The following is a 15,768-nucleotide window of genomic DNA, read 5'->3' as shown; positions in this document are numbered from 1 at the left end:
AGCTTTCAAGTCATTATTCAGGCTTTTCATTTCCCAGCTCCTCCATCGTACCCAGACTCTGTCTCCTCATTGTACTCCAGCGGCCATTCTTTATTCCTTTCGCCGTAGTGGTGCATGTGACTCCTGCCGAGTTCTTTCGTTCCTTGTAGCCATCTGCCAAGGATATATAGTCACGCTTGGTTTTCATTCACAACAATCGACTGAAACACACTTAGTAGAAGAAAATGGCTGAGCGGTTCCTGATTATGGTCCAACAATCACTGTCAGTCACCCTTCATCGTGAAGCTGAGCTCTCTGACGGAATTTTCCCCCTCAGCCCTGCGTCACTGGAGAGTGGAAATGGCCAATTACAGTAACATGAGCTATAGCTCTGTTTTGTTTCAGGAGTTTGGTTTTGGCTGTGGAAAATGAGGGTTCCTTCCCCACCAGTAAATGTACCAGCAACACATGTGGTATCCTGGATTTACTGGTATACCGCTAAGAACAACACTGAATTTTCCATTTTGAAGTATTTTCCAGGAATAGGTGTAAAGCTAGGAAGTAGCGTATTCTATGTGGTAGTTATCAAGGACATGTTTAGTGCATTGTTAAGATAATCATCTTTTTGTTGCTTGTGTATTCTTGATCGTTTGATATTTTAGTGTGTCATGCATTCTAGGGCAAATATATTTACTTGGGTTGATTCACTAGTACTGTCCCTGAACTTTGGGGAATGCATGTCCTATAGACCATGCAGAAGAAATCTGTTTCTTTATCTCTCTCCTATTCTTGCTCGGAATCCAACATTCGCTTGGCTTTGGGAGAAGAATATCTAGCCTCGTAATGAGCCTCCACGTGACAGAGGTAGCCACATCCCAGAGACAACAGAGAATGGTCAGGGATCCACTGCTGTCTAACCTGGTAAATGCCAGGGATTGTACCTGTCCCTGTGTAACATAATTGAAGGGATGTCTGGTTTTGTGGGTTTTTGCTTTTTGTTTTTGTTTTTAATCTTTATGTTTTTCCTTCCTTGTAAACCGGTGGTGGGTTTCTTGCTATCTAGGGAAACCTGCCCTGCCTGAAGGATGTGACTTCATCTTCGTTGGAGAGATGGCCCATGTAGTTGTTCTTTGTATGGTGTGATTGACTCCCTGACAGTCTTGGAAGACATTTTCCTATTAGAAATCCATTTATTTGCTTCTTCAAGTTTGGGGTTTTGAGAATTCATCATCTTTGTAGAAATAAAGAAGCTATTCTCTAGTAGTATAACGAGTAGTTCTTAAATTTTTGGCCTCAAGACCCCTTTTTATGTTCTTAAAAAGTATAAAGGATTCCCCCCCAATTTTTAGTTTATGCAGGTTATGGATTGATATTTACCCCTTTAGAAATGAAAGCAAACTTTTGATACTTATTTCATTAAAAATAACATAATAAACTCGTTACATGTTAGTGTTAACTTTTTCTATAAAAAAACATTTTTTCTCAAAACTTAAAATCAGTGAAGTGTAGTGGCTCTTTTAGTCATCTTGGGCTCCCATAACAAAATACCATACAGTGAACGGCTTAAACAACAGAAATTTATTTCCTCACAGTTAGAGGCTGAAAGTCCCCATGCAGGCATGGTTGGGTTCTGGCGGAGGTCCTTGTCTTGCTTGCAGATGGCTGCTTTCTTGCTGTATCCTCAGATGGTCTTTCCTAGGGGTATGTGTGTATGTGTGTGCAGATGTCTCGCTTTCTCTTCTAAGGCCATCGATGTCATTGGATTAGGGGTTCATCCTTAGCACCTCATTTAACCTTACTAACCTTAAAAGCCCTATTTCCAAATACATTTGAATTGAGGGTAAGGCTTTGATACATGGATGTTGTGGAGACACCGTTCCCTCCATAATAGTGGCACTACTTCATATTTTTATGCATCTTTTATTTTTTAAAAAATTTTATTATGTTAGTCACCATACAATACATCATTAGCTTTTGATGTGGTGATCCACAATCCATTGTTTTCGTATAACACCCAGTGCTCCATGCAGTACGTGCCCTCCTTCATACCCATCACTGGGCTAACCCATCCCCCCACCCATCTCTTCTAAAACCTTCAGTTTGTTTCTCAGAGTCCATAGTCTCTCATGGCTCGTCTCCCCTTCTGATTCCCCCCGCTTCATTTTTCCCTTCCTTCTCCTAATGTCCTTCATGCTATTCCTTATGTTCCACAAATAAGTGAAACCATATGATAATTGACTTTCTCTGCTTGACTTATTTCACTTAGCATAATCTCCTCCAGTCCCATCCATGTTGATGTAAAAGTTGGGTATTCATCCTTTCTGATGGCTGAGTAATATTCCATGGTATATATGGACCACATCTTCTTTATCCATTCATCTGTTGAAGGGCATCTCGGCTCTTTCCACAGTTTGGCTATTGCGGACATTGCTGCTATGAACATTGGGGTGCATATGGCCCTTCTTTTCACCACATCTGTGTCTTTGGGGTAAATACCCAGGAGTGCAATTGCTGGGTCATAGGGTAGCTCTGTTTTTAATTTTTTGAGGAACCTCCACACTGTTTCCCAAAGTGGCTGAACCACCTTGCATTCCCATCAACAGTGTAAGAGGGTTCCCCTTTCTCTACAACCTCTCCAACATTTGTTGTTTCTTTCCCTGTCCATTTTTGCCATTCTAACTGGTGTAAGGTGGTATCTCAATGCATCTTTTAAAGTCTAGCTTAATAGTAGATAGTTGCATGCTCATATCTGCCTCTGAATTCAGTCACTTGTGTTTTTTTTTTTTTTTTTTTAAAGATTTTATTTATTTATTTGAGACAGAGAGAATGAGAGACAGAGAGCATGAGAGGGAGGAGGGTCAGAGGGAGAAGCAGACTCCCTGCCAAGCAGGGAGCCTGATGCGGGACTCGATCCCAGGACTCCCGGATCATGACCTGAGCCGAAGGCAGTCGCTTAACCAACTGAGCCACCCAGGCGCCCCACTTGTGTTGTTTTGATGGAAGTAATTGAAGAAAATCCAGCCCCACACAAATACACAGATGGAAAATAAAGTATTTTAATAGCATGTTTAGGTAACAGTGGATATTCTTTTTTGAAACTACACAGACACTGGACAGGTAGTAGCTTCTGAAAGGTTATTTGCAAAGTAGAACCTGAAACTGTATTAATGAACTTCTGGTACTCTGTTAATTTAAAATTTATTTGCCTGTCTTGTACCTTGAATGAATGCATAGTTTTATAACAGTATGCGGCAGTCAGTTGGAAAATATCAATTCACTGAATTATCTGGATCTTCTGAAAATTGACACATTTCATCATGCAATATTTTTAAAAAATCACATTATTATCACCACCAATTTCATTGAAAAATCTTTAAATATTGGAAAAGCTGTCAAACTCATGGTGAATACAAATTTTCCAAAATTCTCATTTTTTTCTTGAAAGCTCAATTTTTATCATTGGAAACAAATACTGTCAGTTTCCTTCATCCATTTTAAAGAAAATTACTGCCAAGTTTTTAAGTCTGAATAACTGTGGTTTGTTATTCTTTTCAAATAAGAACAAAAAAAATGGCTAGGTCATCTTGCAACTAGAATAATCCTAGAAGTGCTTTTCCTCAAGGTACCCATATTTTAATAAGCAGCAAAAGTGCTTTATGCAGGCTTCCCGTTTCATCATAGAGAATATTAAAAAGGTGTATATTCATTGGTAAGATTGAATAAAATTAATACTTTTTATGACATCAAGGTTTTTTAAATTAACTTTAATATTAATTGCAGTATAGCTAACATGGAGTGTTATAATAGTTTCAGATGTACAATATAGTGATGCAACAATTCCATACATTACTCTGTGCTCATCACAGTATGTGTACTCTTAATTCCCAACACCTTTTTCACCCATCCCTCCATCTACCTCCCCTCTGGTAACCATCAGTGTGTTCTCTATAGTTAAGGGTCTGTTTCTTGGTTTCTCTCTCTCTTTTTTTCCTTTGCTTGTTTTGTTTCTTAAATTCCCCATTATGAGTGAAATCATATGGTATTTGTCCCTCTCTGACTTATTTTGCTTAGCATAATAGTCTTGAATTCTATCCATGTTGTTGCAAATGGCAAGATTTCTTTCTTTTTGTTATGTATGAATAATAATCCATTACACCCACACACCCACACCCACATCTTTTTCTTGCCACAATTTGGCTGCTTCCACAATTTGGCTATTGTAAATAATGCTGCAATAAACATAGGGGTGCATGTATCCCTTTGGATTTGTGTTTTTGTATTTTTTTGGTGAGTACCCAGTAATGGGATTACTAGGTATATGGTAATTCGATTTTTAATTTTTTGAGAGCTCTCCATACTGTTTTCCACAGTGGCTGCCCCAGTTTGCCTTTCCACCAACAGTGCATGAGGGTTCCTTTTTCTGCAAATCTTTGACAACACTTGTTGTTTCTTGTGTTTTTGGTTTTCGCTATTCTGACAGGTGTGAAGTGAAATCTCCTTGTGGTTTTGATTTGCGTTTCCCTGATGATGAGTGATGTTGAGCATCTTCTCATGTGTCTGTTGGCCATCTGGATGTCTTGTTTGAAGAAATGTCTGTTCATGTCTTCTGCCCACTTTTAATTGGATTATATGTTTTTTGGCTGTTGAGTTGTATCAGTGTTTTATATCTTTTGAGTACCAAGTCTTTATCAGATATGCCCTTTCCTCAAGGTTATCCTTAAGTGAAACTGGCTTTCACTTGGTGGAATACTTGGTGCCACTGCCTTGAGTCATGCCTAAGTGGCAGTGGTTTTCTTCACCCACTATTGCTTTTGTACTACCAGTGCGAACGTCTACTCTGTGAAAAAGGCAAGTAACACCTTAGTGTCATGATAAAAATAGTTTTCACCTTGTAGAATCTGTGAAAGAGCCTCAGAGACCCTTGGTGTTGAAGAACCATGTTTTAAGCACTGCTTCCCAAATACCCTGTCTGCTGTCTTGCTGGGCTGGGTGGAAGTGGTTCCAGGTCGCCGAGAGTAAGATCTTCCTGATGAAGACCCAGGCCTGGGGCAGAGCACAGAAGAAAGTGAAGATGTAGAATGAGCGGAGGAGGGAGCAGTGGACAAACCTCAGGCATTTGCCTGCTTGTGGACTGAGGTCTTTGATGTAGCCAACAAAGAGTCCTTGTCTTCAGGGGCTCTGAATTCATAGCACATCTTTGTTAGACTTAATTTGACTTGTGATTCAGGCATGAAGAGAGCATGGATTGACATCTGTCTCCTGAGCAGGGCCCAAGGTCTGTGGTGAAAATGCCACAGGATTTAAACAACTCCTATCATGTGTTGTTGCTACAATTCAGCGAACACATGATGACCACTACAGATGTGTCACTGTGTCCCCTCCCTTGCCTGGCTTGACCAAATTGGGTATGCTCAAAGGATGAATCAGTGAGGAGAAATGAATAAAATACAGTGTTAGGCCTTCTGCTTCTGAGGGGTCTGATGGGTAAGTCATCCCAGAGATGACTGGAGGCCTTGACTCCTCACTTAGTCCTCAGATAGCTATTTACGTACCAGTCTCTTTCGAATTGCAGTGTATTTTGGTCTTCCTCTAGGAACAGAAGCCTTGAAAGAATCCGTATGAGTTCTTACTGATGACCAAGAGATGTGTCTTGCATTGAAGCCAGAAAGAGTCAAATCAGACATTAGGAATATTTCTGAAAGATGTCATTTATGACGAATTACATTGTGGAGCCTTACTCTCTCGAATTTAGTGAAGGTCATCTTTTTTTTTAGGGGAGTGATTAAAAATGCATTTCTCATTTAAGGTGTGGCGTTTCAATGAGTTACTCTTTGGGGATTTTTAATTAGCCCTTTGCTTCTATGTCAGGATTCTTAGTGCAGCAAAATATATACATGAAAAGTAAAAGAGTCATCTGGCTGTTTTGTGTGGTTGGTGCCAAAACATCTGGATATTTGGAAACATCTGGAAAAGCAACTGAAGCTTTCACAAGGGTGATTAGCATGATGTGGATGAAACCTCTGGCTCATAATCAGATTATTTACCAGTTCAGCATTGATAGAAATGTTTTATTAATTTATGAGGAAGGAAGGTTGAAAAGATTGTAGAATACATTCAGTTGTTTAGCTTTCAGTCGTTTTCAGTGGAGTGAGAGATAAGGTCGTTGAGTTTCCGAATGTTTCAATTCAGTGAACATTTCCGCCCTTAAATCCCGGGAGACAGGAGAGCCAACAGTAGGTCCTGCTTCTGTCCCGGCAGCTGTGTGGTGTCAGTGGATGAAACATCTAGTTACCTTAGGAGAACGAGAGCACAGACCCCTGCAAGCACACAGCGCCCCAGCAAAGTGTTTTTTTGGCCAGGCTGTCATGGCGTCAGATAATCCTCAGGTGGCTGGTGCTCCCAGTGGAAGGTAAAAAAAATGCTCTTCACCTAGGAGTAACTATGAAATAACTGTTTACTTCATGCGGCCCTGAGAAGAAAATGGAACTTTTGTTCCCAGGCAGCAACCCCCCCCCACCACCCAGCCCCGAAGGGTCGTCTAATCAGTCATAATAGACTGTGGCTCTCGAAAACGGTGCCTTCCTGCAAGGAGCCCTGCGGATCACAGGGGCCTATTGTGAGAAGAAAAAAAGAAAGTATTGAGGCAGGCACCCGGCAACAGGGCAAGAAGGAAACACTTAAGCAAGGGGCCTTTAATTTTTATATAACTAACCCAGGAGCATATTTTATAGCTACCTCATAAGATTCAGGCCTCAGTCTGGCTGCAGATGTTGTGAGGTGCCCTGGGAGCTGTTGCTGGGGAAGCCAAAGACAGTCATTGACCTTGAAAGGGGACAGAGAGGTGGCTGAAGGCCGGCCGTCTGTTGTTCATTTCAGCATCTGGCTAGCAAGAATACTTGTTATTACAGGCTTTCGTAAAACCATCTTTTCTCCACTATGAGCCTTGAGGGAAATCATCCCCTCACCCCTGCTCACCCTCAGAGACACTGTAAGCCACTGCCTGTTTTGCATCCAGGGCCCCAGATTTATCCAAATGGTTTGGGACACTGTTCAGAAATGTCTTTCACAGATGTGGGAGAACAGAGTTGAGTTGTTTTTTGGCAGGAGTTGTGCTTTTGCTTCAGTTCTCCTTGAAGTGGAAATGTAGCTCGCTTGTCCTGGGTGTGGCCCGTTTTTATCTGGGCAGAGCAGGGTTGATCTGCTCAATCAGCACCAGGGAGCCAGATGCTGTGAGATAGTGCTTTGGCCCTTACGGATGGATGGATGGACGGACGGACACAGGGCTTGTGTAGCCAAGTGCCTCTCTCTACATTTGGTTTGTGTCGAGCTTTCAGGCTGGTCAGTTTGGGAATATCATGTTATATTGCCATGCCTAGATTAGAATTTTAGAACTTCAAGATATTAAGTGAGGGTTTTTCTTTTCCCCCAAACTTTTATTAGCAATGAAAACCTTCAATGAAATTTTTTTCAATGAAATCTTACCAGGCAACTCAGTTAAAGCAGAGTTGGATAAATGAGGACAGAAGTCCCAAGATCCTTTTCTTATTTGTGTTTTTCCTTTCCCTGCCAAGCTCCCCACCTCTGGACGCCCCCACCCCACCCCCACCCCAGTGTTCCTCTGTAACCCTTATGGCTTCCTAAAAGAAGCCTTGAAAACACGCAGTATAACCTAAGGCTCTTAAATTAATGGATGTGAAAATGGAAGTCCAGAGATTCCAGAGACAACCATGGTGTCCAGCCTCACAGCAGGGTAGTGGCAGAGCTGTGACCTATGATGCAGGTTTTCTGGTGCCCTGTTTGGTCCTGTTTCTGCCCTCATATCCCCTCACCCCCATCAGTGTTAGAGCTTCAAGATGCAAAGGGGCGTGGACGTCAGGCAGGACCTCAGGGATGGGTGGGTGTTTAGTAAACTGAAGTCTGTGGTCTTCAGTTTACTAACCCAGCCTGAGGGTTTTTGCTTTATACAGTGTTAATCGGGGCCAGTGCATTTATTGACACAACACTGATTTATAAATGAAGATGCCTCTTAGGTTTCCTGCAGAGTACATGGTTTTTCGGAGCATAGACTTTTATTTTCTGGCAGCCCTGGCTGTTTGTAGTGGAAACCTAGTTCCAGTTGGAGTATTCCCATGCACAAGAGCCTCCTCTGCAGTCTACTCTGCTTGGCCTTTCTGTGGCCAAATTGTCTTCTTTTTTCTTTTTCTTTTCTTTTTTTTTTTTAAGATTTTATTTATTTGAGAGAGAATGAGAGAGCACATGAGAGGGGGGAGGGTCAGAGGGAGAAGCAGACAGACTCCCTGCCGAGCAGGGGGAACCTGATGTGGGACTCGATCCAGGGACTCCGGGATCATGACCTGAGCCGAAGGCAGTCGCTTAACCAACTGACCCACCCAGGCGCCCTGTGGCCGAATTTTCTTAAATTGGCTCCCTACCCCACCTACTTCAGTGGCTACTTGTCACTGATCCAGGAAATTGGTGTTAAAGCTAGTGGAGGAATGGGAAACACCATTGGTTATATGAAAGGCAAGAAATGACTTATTTCAGTTGCCACAGAACAGTTTTTTTACTTGAAAGTTTTCCGATCGTGTACTGTCTGGCCTTTGTTGGCAGATGGAGGTTATACACGGCAGTACATAACATTCAATAATACACACGCAGATACGCTCCTGGCTCCTGTATCTGTTCTGGTGAAGTCCTTGAGTGCATCCCCACGAAGGCCAGTCAATGTGTGGGTTCTGCACATCACTGAGAGTCGGTGTCTTGTTCCTTTTATCCTCACCATTTTCTGAAGCCAGGTCAGTTTCAAAGGAGAAAAGAGGCACGTTCAGCCATGATTGTTCTATTTGAACCAAGTGTGTGGGGTGGTCCAGATGTGAGCAGTATGAGCTGAGACTGCTTTCCTTTGATGCTGAACACAACTTTACCAGCCTCCCCCAAACATATCTTGCCATTTCCTGTGGGATTACAGTATATACTTGTTTAATGATTGCTAAAGTAATGTAGAAACAAATGTGAGTCTGGTTTGCATGCTTCCTTTCCTCCAGCAGAAATAAAAGGGGGGGCCTCTGGAGTCCCTGCTGTTCCTATGGAACAGTATCAGAAAATACCACCCTGAACTCGTTAGCTGAGATTGGCAACAGAGCTTTCCGCTTAAACCTTTACAGAGCAGGACATGGTGAGCTGATGGGAGAGGGACATGGTGAGCTCACAGTGGGTGAGGAGAGCGATCAGCCAGATCATTCTTTTTTTTTTTTTTTAAAGATTTTATTTATTTATTTGACAGAGAGAGACAAAGCGAGAGAAGGAACACAAGCAGGGGGGAGTGGGAGAGGGAGAAGCAGGCCTCCCGCGGAACAGGGAGCCCGATGCGGGGCTCGATCCCAGGATCCTGGGACCATGATCTAAGCCGAAGGCAGACGCTTAACGACTGAGCCACCCAGGCGCCCCTCAAAGCTTTTCTTAATGTCCATTTCAGCCCTGTCTATCAGGGTGGTGTGTAATTTTTGGGATCTTTACCCAGCATGAAATTCATCTAATATTGCTTGTTCTAGATTTGATGCTGCCTTTTTTTATTAACAGGCTATGAGTAGTTTTGTTTTCTTACTGCCACATGCACCTTCCTCAGCCATATAAATCGCCTTTTTTCTAATGCCTTGAACACAATCTCTGATTATTTGGGAGTTACCTTAGTATTTATTGTACCTCTGCAGGGACTGTGGGTCAATTCCTGCTGCATTCCCATGATACCCAGTTATGGTAACTGTATCTCCTTATTTATTGTTAAGTTGGAGATTGAATGAGTTGGAGAGTTAATGATCTAGTTATCTGGTTTATAATTGGTAGTCAGAAAGGTTGGGGTTGAATCTGCGACTCTATTTTATTTAAGCTGCTGGTTCAGCAGCCACGAGTACTTGTTAAAAGCACAGATTCCTAGTTCCACTGTGGATATTCTCATTCAGTATGTCTTGATTTAGACTCTAGGAACCTGCCGTTTTTAGAAGTTCCGTGGAAGATTCTGGTGCAAGCACATCAAGTATATGCCCGGCGTAATGATTGTGGTTTTTAACAGTAACATTTTTCATCTCTGTTGGTGTCTCAGATAATTCTGGAATGCTTTCAGTTATTGTCTTACATTTATCTGCACCTGCTAGGCTGTGCTGGAGAAGGAACATCAGCCAGGCTGGCAGCTGGGGACCTGGCTCTAGCTTCTGGATTGACCTTTCATCAAGTTACAGTTGTTCGCTCTGTCTAGGTTTCAGTCTCATTCATAAATTGAGGGCACCAGGTACTTTACAGATACTTGACATTCTTTTTCTTTTGAAGGGTTTTGCCTGCCTAGGAATTGTACTCCTCATCACTGTTCAGTGATGCCTGTTGCTGCTTCTAGTTCACTGGGTGCCTGGCAGCTCAACAGAACGTGAATCACTGCTTCGGGTAGTTGCTAGCTGTGTGCAGATCCAGGACGGCTTCTCTTCCTTTCTCCTGCCACTGCCAACCTTCCAGAACAGATGGAAGTAAACCATTCCCCTGGGAAACAAGTGCTTATGTTGGGGCTTCTCTTAAAATTCAGGTTGTGATTCTGACCCTCTCCATATCCAGACTTGGCAGTTTTAAGCCACTGGGCTCTTTTTGCAGGCTAGAGACTTCTGTGCCTCTAGGCACAAGATGTGGCTGATGTCGTAGTCTAGGGAACTGGGCTTGTAATGCCTCACCTCCCCGCCCCCAACAGACCTTTTTCTTCCAGGAACTTGTTGCTTCTTCTCCAAGAGGGGCTGGCTGAGGCCAGCGGCAGAACAAAGTATCCCTTTAAATCTCTGGTTCTCTGTCTTTGTGAAGTTGCATCGAAATGGTCTGTGGTGCTTTTAAAATGGTGCGTGTGCGTGTCATGCAGCCCTGCCTGGTCCTATTGAATCAGGCTCTCTCTCGTGGGATTGGACATGTGTGTTTTTTTTTTTAAAGCTTGACTTTAAACACTTCCTTTGGAGGCTCCTTCTCTTCCTCTGGACTGGGTTCATGCACTGTTTTTTCGGTAATTATTTTTTGTTAAGGCAGGTATAAATGGAGAGTTGTCATCAGAATGAAGTGTGATATGCGTCTGTTGAGAAAATTAAGCTGCTTTGAGATCTAGGTGGCCCTCCGAAGCTGAAGGCTTAACATTCCCAGCACACAGTTGAGGCACAGGAACTATCACGAAAGCCTTAATCCTGGTGCCTGTCTACTCCGGGCTGATGGTTCTTCTTTCATCAACGTGTTAGTGTGGGAAGGTCGTTGATCCTTTCATTAAAGTGTATTTTTACATAGTTACTCGTTTGTCCTTTTTCAGTGTAATTCAACAGCTATTATTGGGAACTTACAACATGCTAAGCGTTGTTCTAGATGCTAAAGATAGAGTAGCGAACAAAACAGACAAAATTGCTATCTTCTCGAATCTTTCTCTTCGTATATAGATATATAAATATGTATAACTTAACATGACAGAACTAAATGGCTGTATTATAGCATTATGAAATGTCATTTTAGGGGAATTCTCAGGATCATCCTATATATTGCTAAGATGACAAATAGAACTGGAAAATTGAGTCAAGCATGTGAAACCTGGATTAAAGTCAAAATGTTAAATAAGACCAGAGACTGTGTCTTACTTGTATTATATGTAGCTCATGGGTGTTCAGGTACATACTTTCCGAAGGCAAAAGGAATAATCCAGTAGGTTCCAAAAAAAGGTAGCCAAGGTCACTGGCAGAATTAAAGTTTATCCTTTGATTTTGGGAATAAGTCTCCAGAGAGGAGTTATTTGTTAGAAATTTTTCTTTGACTCTGTGTTTTTAAACTCCTGTGTAGACCCAGATACTTTGGGGGCCCTGGAGTTCATGGTAATTTATCTGCCTCTTTCACCTGTTCAATGAAAGCATTGATTTGAGGTGAATGTTTCAGGCCTCAGGGGTGCTACTTCATAAATCACTGCAAATTTCTCTACTTGCCTTGAATGGGTTAATAGAGCTTCCCAAGTGTCCACTATAGTAGTAGAATCTTTACTGCTCTGGTGTCTACTTCTGTGTTGTGGTTTATGCACTAAAATAATTTGATTTAGATATAATAGGAACGTTTTCAATCTGCTTTCAAGGAATTTGAATACTAAATTGTCCAAATCTTTTAGCGTGCCTGTTTTAAAAGTGCTTTTGTAAAAAGGAAAAGGGGGTGGGGGGAAGTGGTTGTTTTTGTTTTCTTTTTTTTAAACCATAACATCCTGGGATTCTGAATCCAGGTTAAACAAATGTTGGACTGCAAAGATAACCAATAAAAGAGAAACACATTTGATAGAGATTTCAATATATTAAGGGAACATTTAAAAGAAACCAAGGGCCTGGCTCAAGTTGGTATTTATGAGTTAACCAACTTAGAAGTAAATAGTGTCTGAGAGAGGCAATAAAAAGATATTCTGGAAATAATTATTATTGCTAAAATTCCTACATCTAATTTTAGAATGCCTATGTTTGGAATTTCATATGCATGATGAAAATGTGTATTTCAGGTTTGTGGGGAAAAACAGCGCTTTGAGAAGTTGATGGAACATTTCAGGAATGAAGACAATAACATAGATTTTATGGTGAGTTATTCCAGTACTATATTACATTCAATAAGGCAAACTCCGTTTCTGCACTTTTTTTCCTAAATGCATTTATATTTATATATTATACATATGTGTGTATGTATATGCATATGAATGTTACAAAGGACAGAAAATTGAGTATAGTATGCTATAGATTCAGTCTAGAGTGTTCCTCACACTTTGTATTTTTCCCTTACAGGGGAAATTGGTGTTTATTTCCAGTTTTATCCCTCACGTGCATGCTTATAATAAAGGCCCAAAGCCCTAATTATTTATAGGCGAATAAAGGGTGAAGCCATGCATTTGGGGAAAGGATGTTAACTCCTGGTACAAATTCCTACAATTGCCAGTTATAGTTTTCAGTAAAGAAAGTAGAAACCAAGAATCTTGACCATTTTGTCTTTTGCACACCCCAGCCAGTGGCTTTCTCCAGACTACATTCTCAAAGACTAAAGTGCATTGGTTTGTAGAATTGACTGTATGCATCCCCCAAATTACTATACAGCAGTGATTTCCACCCACAACCCCCCGCCCCCCACTCCACCACTCATGATCTCCTTCCCGCTCTGGTAACTGTGAGCGCATCATCATACTGCAGAGCTCCTTAGCACGGTAGTTCTCATGCAAGAACGTGTGGTTCAGCGGCAGTGCTGTCCTCTCTGGGGACAAACAGCAAAAGGAGTTTGAGCACTGCTGAATTCATAGACTTTAATCTTAATCTTGGATTGAAGATGGAAATCTACCCTAGAGCATTTCTGAGACAGACTACCCATGAGTGCACCCAGATCTGCAGGCTTTCTCTGACCCAATCCAGTTGACCCGGGCAACTTCTGAGCCTAGGAGATCTCACGGGGGCTTCATCTCTCAGCTCACATCTAGCTTGGAGCAGGTGCCCAGCTCAGTTCTTATGTTGTCCAGTCTGCTCAAACCTGCGTGTTAGGGTGCCAGGCACAGTTTTCGTTTGAATTGCTTCAGTGGCTGTAAACCATGAAACACAGCTTTGCAGATTTCTAACCCTTTCATGTGAAAATTTTTTCTGGGTCCTTAAATTTTATATGCATCCTAGCCCTCAACCCCTTCCAAATTCTGTGAAAATGATGCAGTCCTTCTAGAGAAGCTTTTCTGTTCCATCAAAGCCTGTTATTTGCTGTTTTTTTTTTTAAAAAAGATTTTATTTATTTATATGACAGAGAGAGACAGCGAGAACAGGAACACAAGCAGGGGGAGTGGGAGAGGGAGAAGCAGGCTTCCCGCGGAGCAGGGAGCCCGATGTGGGACTCGATCCCAGGACCCTGGGATCATGACCTGAGCTGAAGGCAAACGCTTAACGACTGAGCCACCCAGGCGCCCCCCCTTTTTTTTTTTTTTTTTTAAAGACAAATAATGTGAAACGAATGCTTTCACATTGGCTTTTTAATTTTCTTGTTAGGAATTTCTGGAGTGTTTGAAGGCCCGTGTTGGCACGGATGATAAGTACGTGAAGAAGCCATGCGTGGCTCACTTTACTGGTTTCTTTCCTCTGCCTTCAGAGGGGCAACTTCTTTGTCCCTGAAAGCTGAGGTTGCAAACTGGAGGCTCCCACGCTGAAGCCAACATACAGCCTTGTGAGTTGAGTCTGACAGTGATGTCCCTCCATAAAAAATTTGGAAATGGTGCCTAAAGTAACAGATTTCTCTCTTTTTTTAAACTAAAAATTCAGCTAACACAAGACCCCTGGGCTTGCAGAGTATCAGCTTCTGGAGCCAAGTTGCCCCTATTTTTAGTCTGAAGATCCCCTTTCCAATTTGCCACTGGAATGGTGGTCCGCACTGTTCCTGGCTGTGTTACATGGGGCCCACTTCAGTCATTATCAGACCTCGGGGATCTCCCTGCCACTTGAGTTTCTGCTGAAATTAAAATTTATATAATCAAGCCCTTTAAAATGCCTGCACTGGGGATGCCTGGGTGGCTCAGTCGCTGAGTGTCTGCCTTCGGCTCAGGTCATGGTCCCAGGGTCCTGGGATCGAGCCCCGCATCGGGCTCCTTGCTCCACGGGAAGCCTGCTTCTCCCTCTGCCACGCCCCCTGCTTGTGTTCCTGCTCTCGTTGTGTCTCTCTCTGTCAAATAAATAAATAAAATCTTTAAAAAATAAAAATAAAATGCCTGCACTGTTTAGAAGGGACAGTGTATTTCTTGCCATTTATTTATATCTACATGCAGTGAGGAAGCTTATTTAGGAGCTGCTAGTATGCAGGTATTTTGCTCAATTCCTCTGTTGCCTAGCAGATAGTTGCCTCTCAGACATATCTTAAAACTCAACAGATATTCAGAAGAGAAATGGAAAGTTGCCGGAATTGAACCATATTTTCCTCCAGAAAATGAGGGTTTTTTAAAACTGTCCTTGGGAATGCAGTTAAGTTGTACAACCTCCCGAACAACTTATTCCTCATAAAACATAAATTTTCCTAACACAAGACCTTTTTCTGTATTTTTTTTGTGGACAAAAGCAAAAAAACCCAACTAAACAAACAAAAAAAGCCTGACAAAATCTTTAGCCTATTTAACCACAGCACCTGAAGTCATTTTTTAGTAAATTGCAAAAGAGTCTCCTTGTAACGTAGAGAGTTGACCTGTCTTCCAGTGTAGGACTTATACTCAAAGGAGACTCTAAGTCAACAGAAACAGGGGCGCCTGGGTGGCTCAGTTGTTAAGCGTCTGCCTTCGGCTCAGGTCGTGATCCCAGGTGGGATCGAGCCCCGCATTGCGCTCTCTGCTCAGCGGGAAGCCTGCTTCTCCCTCTCCCACTCCCCCTGCTTGTGTTCCCTCTCTCGCTGTCCCTCTTTCTCTCTCTGTCAAAAAAAAAAAAAAAATCTTTAACTCAACAGAAACAAAAAAAAAGATAAACTGGGTTTGGAGGAGAAAGGAGGAAGGCAGTTTTCAGAGAAAATGTGAATCTGGATCCCTCATTCACTTTACCTCCTTTCGGAGACCGTGTTTGCCCATAGAGGGAAAACATTAGTAAGATATTTTCACCATAAATGTCACTATTAAGAGCAAAATAAGGGCACCTGGGTGGCTCAGTCGTTAAGCGTCTGTCTTCGGCTGAGGTAATGATCCCAGGGCTCTGGGATCGAGCCCCGCATCGGGCTCCCTGCTTGGCGGGAAGCCTGCTTCTCCCTCTCCCACTCCCCCTGCTTGTG

General features: G+C 42.3%; 1 protein-coding gene across 4 annotated transcripts in view; it reads left to right on the top strand.

Annotated features, from left to right (window-relative positions):
• FMNL2 (formin like 2) overlaps positions 1-15,768 on the top strand; it is a 307,239-nt gene that overhangs the window by 256,156 nt on the left and 35,315 nt on the right. For all 4 annotated transcript variants that reach the window (XM_035008025.1, XM_035008027.1, XM_035008026.1 and 1 more), the window contains exon 10: positions 12,512-12,586. In XM_035008025.1, coding sequence (XP_034863916.1) covers positions 12,512-12,586 — 75 coding nt within the window. The remainder of the gene's footprint in view (positions 1-12,511; positions 12,587-15,768) is intronic.

This window comes from Mirounga leonina, unplaced genomic scaffold (genome assembly GCF_011800145.1).
Source record: "Mirounga leonina isolate KUSES-001 unplaced genomic scaffold, KU_Mleo_1.0 Mir_151, whole genome shotgun sequence".
Lineage (NCBI taxonomy): Eukaryota > Metazoa > Chordata > Mammalia > Carnivora > Phocidae > Mirounga > Mirounga leonina.
Note: the sequence above shows the minus strand (reverse complement) of the source record. Positions and strands in the feature narration are given on the sequence as shown.